The sequence below is a fragment of the Cuculus canorus genome, chromosome 7 (genome assembly GCF_017976375.1).
Source record: "Cuculus canorus isolate bCucCan1 chromosome 7, bCucCan1.pri, whole genome shotgun sequence".
Classification (NCBI taxonomy): Eukaryota; Metazoa; Chordata; class Aves; order Cuculiformes; family Cuculidae; genus Cuculus; species Cuculus canorus.
In genome coordinates, this window is record NC_071407.1 from 33,441,013 (window position 1) to 33,453,680 (window position 12,668).

At 40.1% G+C, this 12,668-nt stretch overlaps 1 protein-coding gene across 1 annotated transcript in view; it reads left to right on the forward strand.

Annotated features, from left to right (window-relative positions):
* LRRC27 (leucine rich repeat containing 27) overlaps positions 1-12,668 on the forward strand; it is a 34,005-nt gene continuing 21,337 nt past the window's right edge. Inside the window, 6 exon segments of the mRNA XM_054071744.1 lie at positions 1-63; positions 65-211; positions 529-573; positions 575-663; positions 4,131-4,189; positions 12,210-12,362. Coding sequence (XP_053927719.1) covers positions 1-63; positions 65-211; positions 529-573; positions 575-663; positions 4,131-4,189; positions 12,210-12,362 — 556 coding nt within the window.

Genomic DNA, 12,668 nt, shown 5'->3' on the forward strand with positions numbered 1-12,668 from the left:
ATGGATGACAGCTATCGTAAAGAGTTTAACAGGAGCAGAGATCATTTTGGAGGTGAACATCTGAAAAAAGGGAAATTCTTCCGGTTCTGATTCATCAAAAGATATCAAGAAAGCTGTTGAAGAGTGTCTGTCATCTTCAAGTACTCTTGAGGTCAGCAGAGAAAATATTGAGCATCTTACGGAGGCAATGTGTAGACCGCCCAACATAAAGGTGAGTAAATTGTTGAGTAGTTCTGATACCCTTGACTTAAATGTAACATGGAGCAGTTAAGGGCTAAGTGCTGTTCAGGTGAGTGGAAAAGCTATAGATTCTTAGCTATGCTCTTTAATCCCTGGTAAGTCTTTTGTAAGAAAAAGTCCTTAAAACCACATCAGTGCATAATTTCTTGAGTTGTGTATCCTTTAATCCCCTTTAGCTGTGTTCTTTCCACAAAAACATAGAGCAGTTTGCAGTTTTCACATTGAATGCTTTGTATGCCAAGGAACCCCCATTTTCCTGGATTTGATATGTTTGTGTTTTTCTCTTAGTACCTTTATCTGGAAGGGAATGTTATATCAATGATTCCCAAGGATTTTTTTTCACAAGCTGCCATGTCTTGTTTGACTGGATCTCCGGTATAACGAGATTAAAGCTCTTCCTCCTGGAATCGGTTAAGATCATTGGTCACAGAGGTAATCTAATAACAATTGTCTTCATTTTCTATTTGCCTTACTGTAATTTCATTGTAACAATCAGACTTTTATGCTTTTGTTTGGCATTGACCTCAGTGCAGAAGAGGGGTAAATAAGCTTGAGTTCTTTTTTTTACTGAAACTCAGGTGAACTGAAAGATCCAATTAATATTACACTGATTCTTCTAAACTCTTCTACCTTTAGAAATGTAAGACCTGTTAGTCTTTTGATGGAAATCTTGCACCATTTTCATTTTATTGACTATAGGTGACTATTTTTACAGGTAAAAGCAGAGACTCTGTTACAAACCTCATGTCTCTCCAAAGTGACAGTGAAGGACAGTTCTGTCACAGAACATTACCCATTAGTCTGTATTTGATGGTTGTCTGACACGATATCAACTGTTGGAAGGATTAATTGGCTGTCTCTGATTAAGAGGGAGAGTGAGAGGAGGGAAGTTACACCATCTTGCTGTGACCCTGAGAAGTGCACTTGCTTTCATCTTGCTGTGATCACCAAAACTAACTTCTCACCAGTTCTTTTTAATGTCCTTGAACAGTTCCTTAGTTATCATTTCAGAATGGAAGACCGCAAATCACGGTATATTTACTGTAATATATAATTGTAATTATATAATTGTAATATATAATTGTAATTATATATTAACAGGACAAATAAATCACTTTGTTACTGGAATATAAGGGGAAAAAAAAGCCTACTACAGAATAGTTTTCTTGCAGTTGTGGTTCTAAAAGAAACCTTGCAGTAAAAAGTGAGTCAGGAGGATAGGGAGAGGAAGTCTTTAACAGTGTATGCCACAGAATTTCCCCTCCCCCCCAAAATAAATAAAATTATAGCGTCTTGTGACAGAAACAAGGTGCTTAAAGGTATTTTAAGATCAAGTACTCAACTTGTGATTTTAAAAAAATACAGTAAATTAAGGCTGTGCCTCTAAATAGCTGAAAAATATCAAGTTTAATGATGCTTTCGGATCTTTTTAAATATAGCTTTCATAAATGATTTCTAAATTGGACAGAGCTGATTGTATTTTCATATGGTTTGTGAATTCTATGAAAATCATTGTATGAGTGGTTGAAATCCTTTGTAACTAAGACACTCTCTGCATGTACCTTCCTTGAAAATAATGTCAGTCATTAGTCTCTATGCATGTTGTGCTTTGTCTTATTTGTTTTTTTTCCACTGATTTGAAACAGTAGCTCAGCTTTTAAAAAATGCCCATCGGATTTATTCACTGAATATTACTTGGTTCCGTTTTATCTTTATTACATATTGGAGCATAAGCTGTATTTTAAGATCCTTGGAAGCTTTCAGGATGTCCTTTTCTAGAAGCATCCGAAAGCGTAGCTTTCATCAAAAGCAGTGTTACTGAACTCTTGCGCCACTTAGACAAATTGATTGTCCATTCAAGTTGTTCATAAATGTTTTCATCTTTTCACTCATTTTTAGTGGATGTTATGATTAAAGCTTCTCCAGGTCAAGCAAAAAAATTGCCTCAGTTATGGAAAAGGTGTCTATCTCCCAGGGCAGGGAGGGAAAGAATCATAAATGCCAATGGTTTCGAAGGCAGCAGGATCACCCTGCTGTCCTGTAGTGCCTGAAACTTTGGGGGGAATTTGGATTTTGGAGTCTGGAAGCTCCTGTCTTTCACATAGTGTTTTTTTTTCTTTTTGCTTTAACTGGAATTCAGTACTGCGCTTCAAAAATGGAAACGCAAATAAGGTGCTTTCATTTTTTTGACGGTATATCTTAAAACATTGCCACAAATGCTAATCCAGTGTTGAGCAGTTGCCAAAATGTTTGGTTTGTTTTTCTTTCCTAGAGGTAAAGAAATATTATGACAGAAAGTACCTGCTTTCTTCTTGTTTGTTTTCTTGAATTTTAACAGTAAACAAGTCAAACTGCAGCACTAGTAAATAAAAACCTGTAAACTCTTCTGTTAGGATAATTTTTAATTTACGGTATGGACAACTTCTTGCCTATAGAATATAATTGAATCTGATATGTTGCCAGATATTAAAAGCTATTTAAATGCATGCTATTAAAAGAGCACAATGAAGCAGTCAAAACTTAGGAAATAAGTAAAGTATGGGTTTTGTGTAGTCTCCATTCCATAGCTGCCTGAGGGTCAGCAGCTGTGGGCTGCAAGGGGAAAAAAGATGACAACCTCTCTGCATTCGGTCCAAGTATCCCCATGCCCTAAACATGCAGCAGCCCAAAGGCTCCCATCAGACACACTCCAAAAGCATATAGAGCAGCTTTGGACCTCTTACTCACTAAGCAGTACTGATTCTTTCCTGAGCACAGGAGTACTGATACTTCTCAGAACCCTCAGATTTGTCTAAATGTCAGCAGATTTTCAGGTATAGAATCATAGAGTGGTTTGGGTTGGAAGGGATCTTGAAGATCTCCTAGTTCCAACCCCTCTGCCATGGGCAGGGACACCTCCCACTGGCTCAGGCTGCCCAAGGCCCATCCAACCTGGCCTGGAACACCTCCAGGGATGGGGCAGCCACAGCTTCCCTGGACAACCTGGGACAGGGCCTCACCACTCTTCATGGTGAAGAAATTCTTCCTCATGTCCAGTCTGAATCTGCCCCTCTCCAGTTTGTAGCTATTGCCCCTCATCCTGTCACCATAAGCCTTTGTTAAACAGCCCCTCTCCAGCTTTCTTGTAGCCCCTTCAGGCACTGGAAGGTCACTATAAGGTCTCCTCGGAGCCTTCTCTTCTCCAGGCTGAACAACCCCAACTCTCTCAGCCTGCCCTCATATGGGAGGTGCTCCAGCCCTCCGATCATCCTTGTAGCCTCCTCTGGACCGGCTCCAACAGCTCCATCTCCTTATGATGAGGATTTCAGAACCGGACACAATACTCTAAGTGAGGAGTATATATACCAAGCAACATCCTTGTACGTGACATGTGACCCTTGCCCAGTTCCTAGGATGCTTCCGAGAATATGAACACTAGGGCTTTTTAAAAAAAAAACTGACAAAACTAAATACAAATAGGGCATATTTCTTTCTAATCTCATTATCAAAAATGGCTGAGCAGTTTTAGCTCATATTTAGCCTGAGGAATGTGCTCAACAACCCAAACAGTTGAAGCTCAGCAAAATTATAAACAACTGAAAATGATATGTTTATAATTATAACAGCCAGTATGAGACTTTAAAGCGATAAGCAGGCTTTGCACAGAAAGATCAAATACTAAATATTGTCTGTAAGATATGGGCATAAATGCAAATGTCAGATTGTCATGCCAGAAACTTTTGGAGTGTGTTATTTTCTAGCTCTGATGTTAGCAATAGTGAAGTGGAATCCTTACTGTAGCAGGAAACAAAAGCAAGAAAAAGTAAGAAGGAAAAAATATTCTTGTGTTTCTATTTAATTAATTAAACTCTGCTTTTACAGTTGCTACTCTTTTCTTTTTTGTTGAAAAGGCAATTGAAAACTCTGCTTTTGGAGGGGAATCCTATAAAAGAGCTACCCGTAGAGCTTGGTAAGTATTTTCTTCTTTTTTGAAGATATCGGAGATGTGTTTTGGCTCTTAATATTTAATTCTGTGGTTAGATTTTAAAATACCTTGATATTTATCTAAAGAATTGCTTTAATTTACTATGATCGTGCGGTGTGAGATGGGGAAAAATTACTGAGATTATTTTTAATGATTGTCTTCATTGATAAGGGGGAAATATTAAAATATCTGTAGTGTTCTAGTCAGAAATGTTCCCTATTGTTTCTCTAAGTAAGGCTGAAGTAAAAAGCATGCCTTGGATATCAGACGTTTTGGACATCTGCATAGTGAGACATAACTAAATGTGATTAGAGCCGAAAGCTTCTACAGCATTTCTTACACTTAAAGTTGTCATTACGGTTTGTAGCTTCATTTTACTGACACTTTGATTTATCAAAACTACTTTGAAAAGACAAATATTTCCAAATCAAAAGCTGTTAAGGAAAACAGAGCAGGTTGCATGGACTCCTGGGATGGTCAGAACTCCTTGGGCTTTCAGAGTGCTCAGAGCATAAGCATTGGGGTGTTTTTAATCCCTATTGGATGGATCCATAAGGCTCCTTGCTCTGGTACTGGGAGGCTGAGCTCCAAAGCTACATCCGGAGTCTGAGTTTGTCTCACCAAAGCAAATGCTGACAATGGCCACACAGTTAGCCTGAACTTCCTTCTGCTTTCATGGATGATGTTTCATGTTTCTAGTGGGAGGTGTCCCTGCCCATGGCAGGGGGTTGGAACTGGATTATCTTTCAGGTCCCTTCCAACCCACACTATTCTATGATTCTATGTTCAGGCTGCACTTTGGTGTACAGCAGCTTTGTAGCTGCTTGTGGTAGACCATGTGCTTCGCTGGACTCTGTTACATTTGTTTTTGCTCTTCAGTACTGTCTACATGAAGTATCTTACCTCTGTCTGTGAGATGACAGCTCTGCCAGCAGATAAAATGTGCTTAGGAATGTCTCCAAGCCCTGATGCCAGCTGGCACAAAACGACCTGTTCCCCTATGCAGTTTCAGCCTTGGTCCCAGGCAGGGTGGAATCACGCAGAACTCCCCTGGGAGTGGATCTGGAGCATCATAGTTTCCAGGCTACGTGGAGGAGTTGCCTGGGAGAGACCTGGTTAGGACAGACAGACAGGCCTTTAGGGATACAGACATTTGGAGCCTAAAGCCTGAGAATGTTTCCAGGCACTACTACTTTTGCTGTTATTTCTAGCACATCTTTGCTATTTAAAATTAATGCTGTACAAGTGTGGTCCCTCCTGCTCCATGGGCAAGGCATTAAGAAAGTAACCAGGTGCAGTAAATGCCCTGACCTCACAGCCATTCTTACCCTCCACCATGCTATGCTGACCCACTCACTTCCCACCTGGCAGCAATTCTGGGGCAGTCTGGACTGGTCCCTTTTCAAGGATTCCAGCACCGCTGTCTTCCATGCAGACCTGGCACTCTTCAGCTCTCTAAAGCCCTGCTTTCTTCAGGCTTACTACCTGCAGGCTTGGGGCCAACTCATCTTCCTCCATCCAGCCAGAATCGGCTCTGGCATTGCTGAGCTCTGTGCTGAAATCATTCGCAACCAGAGGGTGCAAATGTGACGCACACTAGCTGACCCGATGGTAGATTCCAGTAGGGACAGGGAAGAAAGACCCCTGCAGTTCGGATGCTGTTTACTCAGCCACAGGTCACACACTACCAGCTCTGCTGTACTAGGTAGCTTTTAGTTGCATCCTGAAGCAGGGTTTATTCCTGTGGAGGCTTATCTCCTAGGAGACTTGGTTGAAGGAGAGCTTTAACAAGGGATAAGAGCATACAAGAAGACAGAGAAGTGGCCTCAAACTTGAGTTGGACTTGGTGACCTCTGCAGCCCTGCTGTTGCCTGCGTCTCTTCTGGAGAGGAATAGCTGGCAGCCCATGCAGAGAAAGGACAGAAGGCATCACTCTTTCCATTCCCACTTCCAGTTATTCCTGGAATAACTCTATGCTTTCTAACCTGAGCTGAGCGGTGACTGACTCAAGAAAATATTATTTGCTGATTTAAACATCCTTGTGTCTTTGAAAGCCGGACGGGCCACTGGCTTTTCTGCAGTAAAACTTTCTTTCATGCAGTGCTGTTTTCTGGGCAGATCCCAGATCAGGATGCTTTGATTATTACAGATTTCCCAGGCTGGTATGGAAATGAGGGAATTCCTACCATATGTGACATTTATCAATTTCTCCTGGCTCTATGGACGAGAGGTACCAACAGAAAAGGATGCCAACATTCCTGGTGTGTTGGAGGCTTTATTCAAGCCACAGCAAATGGAAAAGAGCACTGCAGGATTTTCAGGGCAGGTTTTATTGGGCAGCAGTGATGACAGATGGCTGGAGGTATTTGTAGAGCCTGACTGCAGCCAGGCTTCCCAAACTTTGTCCTCGTTATAGAGTGGTGCAGCAATACCCTGATGGGGAGGGGGTGGCCTGAGCCAGGCTGGGCTGCTCTGCCAGCAGGACTTTCTGCATCATTTGCCTTAATCGCTTGTACACATCCACTTCTATATTTTGAACAGTCACAAGGGTCCTGCATAAAGCTGGCAGGATGGTTGTGCTGCGGTGATGCTGTCCTGCCGTATGCCTTACTTTGGATGATCTTTTCCCTTGGCAGAGCCTGTCCGTTCGTGGCATTGCTGCCTCGCAATATATTATATATGGCAGTTATATATATGGCAACTGCCACTATGTAATATAGACACGTATGCCTGTATACGCACACATGATCTGCAGAACTGTGCCTCCCACTGCCCCATGGCTGAGATGTTTCAGACTTGACTCCTGATGTAGTGGATGATGCGAGACTTGGCCAGGCACAGTGATTTGAACCGTAGCTAGACGATGGTAGGTGTAATGCAAGGATTTGCCTTAATCCAGGTCCCTAAAGGCTTATAATTGTGGAGTTGTACTTGTCAGGACTTCCAAGGCCCTTGCACGTCCCAGGCAGCCTGTATCGCAGGCTTCTCCAGTCACAGGGATGTGAGGAGATTACCAAGGAGTCCACCTGGTAAACCAGGAGAAGACCTGGGAAATGTGCCTGTGACATTGTGAGGGGCTGTCAAAATCTAATATATTTTTACAAAACACTCATGTTTTGACAAGACTGTTTTTTCTGACAAAACCCTGTTTCATGAGCTAATTCCCAGCCCACTCGTCCTCCCACCCTTCCCTATTGCTCTCTTGTCTGTACACTTGCCATCATAACCACATATACCAAGAAACAGGGTAGGAGCTAATGCTGACAGCATCAGCACTAACTTAAATTAGAGTTACTGTCCTGTAGTGGCCATTCTAGGATTCTTTGGCTTCTCTTTACATAGTACGTGGAACAGCAGTTTTATGATGCAGGTATCATCGATACCAAACAAAAAGCTTGTAACATAAACTGCGAGGAGTTTGGAGGATGATTTGTGAAACTCCATCTCAGCTGTTAGTCTTCATTTCTTGGGTGTGCTTTTCTCTTAGATCTGGAATGAATGAAGTTTGCCTTCATTAATTGAACTTTGTTATTGTTAAAAGCTACCTGTTTAATGAATGAAAGATCTTTGGAAGGGGAGCAGAAGTCTGGTAACAAAACAGTTTTGTTATTCTGGCTGCTCTTAGAGTGTTTGTACTGGTGTACCTGATTTGTTTAGAGTCGCTGTGTATTTTGAATTCGGTTATCAAAGATAAAAAATTCATTGCCAGGCAATACTTCAAAAAATTACCTTGAACTCCTGTGCGCTAGGTGGGCAGTGTTGTGGCAAACCTGGGATACGCGCCTTCTGTTCCCAGGACTACCTGTGGCTTGCTGGAGAAGTCAGGAGAGGTGCCTGGCTTTGCGTAAGTCACCAGACTGCCCACACCTCAGCTTCCTCCACTGTAATGTGGGGATGATGCTGTTAGAAAACTCTCCAAGCCTCCTAAAGAAAGCATTGCATGGGAGGTAGATAATATCGCTGCATCTGCCTAAGGGTTCTTGAGAATGATGTAGGAACAACCCTAGAGCTCGAAGAATCTCAGTTGGTGATGCGGTTAATAATTTACTTAAATTTTATTAAACAGAATGCTGAAAGGTAGAGTGCCAGTTTGCCATCCTCCCAGCCATGCAAGCGAAGTCAGCGCATGCTGCTGTATCATCCACGATGAGCTGTAGCTGCATGTCCTGTGTAACTCCCCCACCACATTCAAATCATATTCAAACCTGAATGATTTTCAGCAAGATAAAAAAAGAGATTTCATTTTTCCAATACTGAAGTCATCTGTGTGATTCATTTTGTTGATTTCTGTTTAAAAATAGATTCAGTTTCTTCACCCTAAACTATTTTAAATCTAATTGTATTCCCAGATCATTCTTTACAAGGTGCATCTTCAAAGCCATTTCTTTTTGTTAGGAATGTAGCTCTTCCTTTCTGCATTTATAGTTTATGATTATTTGAAGTAATTTTCTAATTTGTTGAATCATAATTGTAGGAAAAGATATTCTGGTAAATGTAACTTACTTAGCAAACTTTTTGGTTTTAGAGTAAATTTAATAACCCTCCAAACCTCAGCATTCCTCATAATCAATGCCATATTGATAACAATCAATAGGATTGTTCAGAGCGTTGGAAATGCTTGCTTGTTTGACAGAGATACAGTTGTTTATGAGCTTTATGGATATACTTCACAAAAACATCAGCTATAATTACATAACAGCGTATTTAGTCTCTGTGCAATAAATATGGATTTTCAATGTTATGTGCTTCTGTTACTCTAACATAATTATGTATAAAGCACTACTGCTGTGCTGTATTTTTAGTTTTAGTCAAGTCATTCTTCTCCTTATGCCTTTTTTTTTTTTTCCTGGCCAGTTTGTCTGCCTGGGGTGTTTCCATTGATCTGTGTCTCTTCAAAACTCCTCTCCTTTTTTGAGGTGTTAGCAGGCTTGACTCCAAATTGTTCTCTCATGAACTTCTCTTACAGTCAAATAACAATATGTCTGTTTTGCAGCCAGCATGTGGTACGCCTGCAGTGTAGTTTAATTTTTGATCCAAGTGTTTACCCAGGGATTTCAACAAATAATTTCTTCAGTCCCGTTCCTGTTCAGTTTCTCTAAATCACCTCAGCTGCAATTTGAGTGCAATTTCAGAGTAATGATTCAACTAATTCTGGTTTTCATTGGTTCTCAGTTTGAGTTCAGCTTTAGCAGACTTCAGTGTAATAGATCCAATTAAAATCTGAGAGTTTGAGTTCTAGCTGTGGTCTGTAGGTGGGGAGATGTAAGTTTTGAATATTTTTGAGATTTGAGCTAAATTTTCCTTTGCTCTTAATTAACTTTGGTGTTCAGACGGTAAAACTCAGATGTTCTTAAACTATTGAGAAGTTATTGGCCAGCTCTAACCCCCACGGTTGATCAAAAAAAAAAAAACAGGTAAACAATGAAAAATTGGAATGTAGTTGAAAATAAAAAAGTGTTAGGTGCACTTCAGTGAAATTGGAACAAATCTGTGTAATAGAATGTTGCAGTAAATTCTCTATTTAGCTGTGGTATCATTATGTGTAGCAAGCTGTACATATCATCTCCTTGATGTGAAGAACCCATTTGCTCTTGGGTCTTAAGTCTGTTCCAAGAGAAATGGAAGGATCCAGCAGCTCTGTCCCCATTGCGATGCTTGGAAAAATGCCTTTGTGCTCCCCAGCTTCTTGGAGAACCTCAGTACAACCTGAGCTGCTCGTTGGCGTTCAATTGCTCTCATGATGGTTTTATTTTTCCTTTAGAAATGTCCTTTGTCAATATTGCTGTAGTCGATATTACTAGAAAAGTAACGTCAAATGGAGTTGTTAATCACACTGTGCTGTTTGTGTCGTAACATTCCTTTCAGCTTTAATTACAGGTAATTTAAAATCAAATAGTTGTGCCATTAGTAATGTATTTGTCATTTCTCCAAGGAAGGTTTTATGAAAACACTTTAAACAAGCAAACATACTATTTTATACTGTAATGAATAAAGCAGATAGACACAGTTAGTATATTTAAGCAGTCAACCTGTAGAAAGCGAGGCAGGTCGGACTCTACAGTCAAGCTGTGAATGGAGATTTAAAGTGTGACTCCAGTAATGCAATATGACAAATATATTCTGATTGACGAGATTGAGATAGTGTGGGGTTTAGTACTGCACTTCTTAGATGCAATCTTATAAACCATATGGCAATCTAAGACAAATGTCAGGGTAAAATAGGATATTACTTTTCCTTTAGAGACTTGTTACATTTATTTTTTGAAAGATTTAACAGATTTAGACTGTTGTGCTTTTGTTTGAATCAAAACTGACTGAAAGTCTTATTTCATTCTGAAAATCTAGATAGGAAGAGAAAATTGCTAATTTTACTTCTATGTAATATGATTTATAAATATTTATAAACACTTGGCATAAATCTGATTTCTGGAATTTAGTGTGCACATTTTGCACTTTGTTCCCATTTCACTAGACAGTAAGAACGTGATGGATGACTTCAGTCTTGCTAGTCATCTCTTTACACGTGTAACCTGTGCTGCATGTACTTCTGTTTGAGATGCATGAACCCATTAGCCCTTAGGAGGCTAAATATTTATGTCCCTCTCTTGTTTGTCATCAAGAGAAGGTGTCCCTTTGTCTCCTTGGGCAAGAATAGGTAATAGTGGTGCTGAGAGCGAGAAGAAATATAAATCCAATTATTTCAGAAGCAGAAAATCAGAACAATGCACTAGAAACAAAAGGAGGAAAGGTTTTAAATTAAAATCTGTAATCTTTCCTATATAAAAAAAATAGTATAGGGTAAAAATGCATTTATAAACACCACAAATTCCATTCCTTTGATTAAAAGCACAAGAACAGGAGTTGAGAGATTGTACTGGTTACCTAAGCTGCTGTGAGGAAGTTGATTTTGTCTAGACTAATCTTGAATGCAGTGAACAACTTGCTTAGAGAAATGAAATAGTTAAAAAAACAAATTAAAAAACAAATTAAAAAACATGAAAGCATCCCAAGCCTGTTAAGCAACAAAAGAATAGAAGGGCAAAAACAGGTAAAAGAAAAAGCATGCAAACAATCATAACAAGAATGACAGGTTTGGGGTTTTTTAACCCAAATTCATGTAAAAAATTTCAGAAACCAAGCTAAATGTCTGAAGTCATCAAGGGGCAGAGCAGGTGCTGGGTGCACGCTACATCTTTGGCTCGGTTCAGAGACATGTTCCTGTGCTGGGAAAAGGGAGACGGTCTTGGCAGAAGAGGATGATAGCGTTGTGCTTTATTTGTAAGTATGTGAAGTGATAAAGTAAGTGTTTGGCTTTGTATACATCTGGTGCAAACTCTGGAAGGTTTCAACTCTATTTTTTCACAGAATCCTCAGTGGGAAGGTGGTCTTAGTTAAGCCTAGCAAATGGTAGAATCATAGACTAATTTGGGTTGGAAGGGACCTTAAAGATCATCCAGTTCCACCCCCCCTGCTGTGGGCAGGGACACCTCCCACTGGCTCAGGCTGCCCAAGGCCCATCCAACCTGGCCTGGAACACCTCCAGGGATGGGGCAGCCACAGCTTTAATGTTCTGAGGAGTTACTTTCAAGGAGAAAGCAAACATTTCAATGTAATTCAGTCTAGCCTGTCCAGAATAGACTAGATTCAAGAAGAGAAATATAGCCCATCAGGAATCTTAAGTATTGCAGTATTAGTAATACTATGCATATATAAAAGTATTCAGTGATTTGTAGCTCTGAAAACAGCAAGATAAAAATTACTGGACTTGGCTAAATAAAAGCTTTATGGTAGTATATGATATCTGCATATGTAGTAATGGTAATTATCATAGAAATGATAAACACGGTAAGTAGCAGTCATGCACTTTGACTCAACTGCTATGTATGTGTGAAAACTTGCCCGTCATTCAAAACTTTGAAAGGTTTGGCCCAATGATCTTTCAAGGTCCCTTCCACCGTGGACTGTTCTAGGATTCTGTGTTTGCTAAACTATATCATTTTTGCAGGAAACTTAACTTCATTGAGAGCCTTGAATCTGAGACACTGTCCCCTTGAATTTCCACCAAAAGATGTCATAAAAAGAGGATTAAAATCCATCCTGTGCTTTCTTTAGGATTCTGAGAATGGGAAACGACTCTGGACAGGGCCAGCTGCTTCAGGTATGTTGGAGATGTATTCATGTGCAGTTAATGTAATTTCTTTTTAAATGAGCACGAACCAAGGGCTACTTTCCTTGTGGGCTTTTTCACTAATGAGTGTCTTCCAGCTTTGCACCCGAAAGGGATATTGCTGTCTAGGACAAGTGAGGAAAAAAGAACGCTTTGATGTTGTGATTAAAAAACATCAAACCATGCATTTTAAATCCCTCAGTGGAGAAGAAGAGTTTGGTTTTGTTTATCAGGGAGTCTGTTACATGTAGAGTGGTTACAGAAATAGAAACTTTCAGCAGAGGTTTTTCTTTAGGA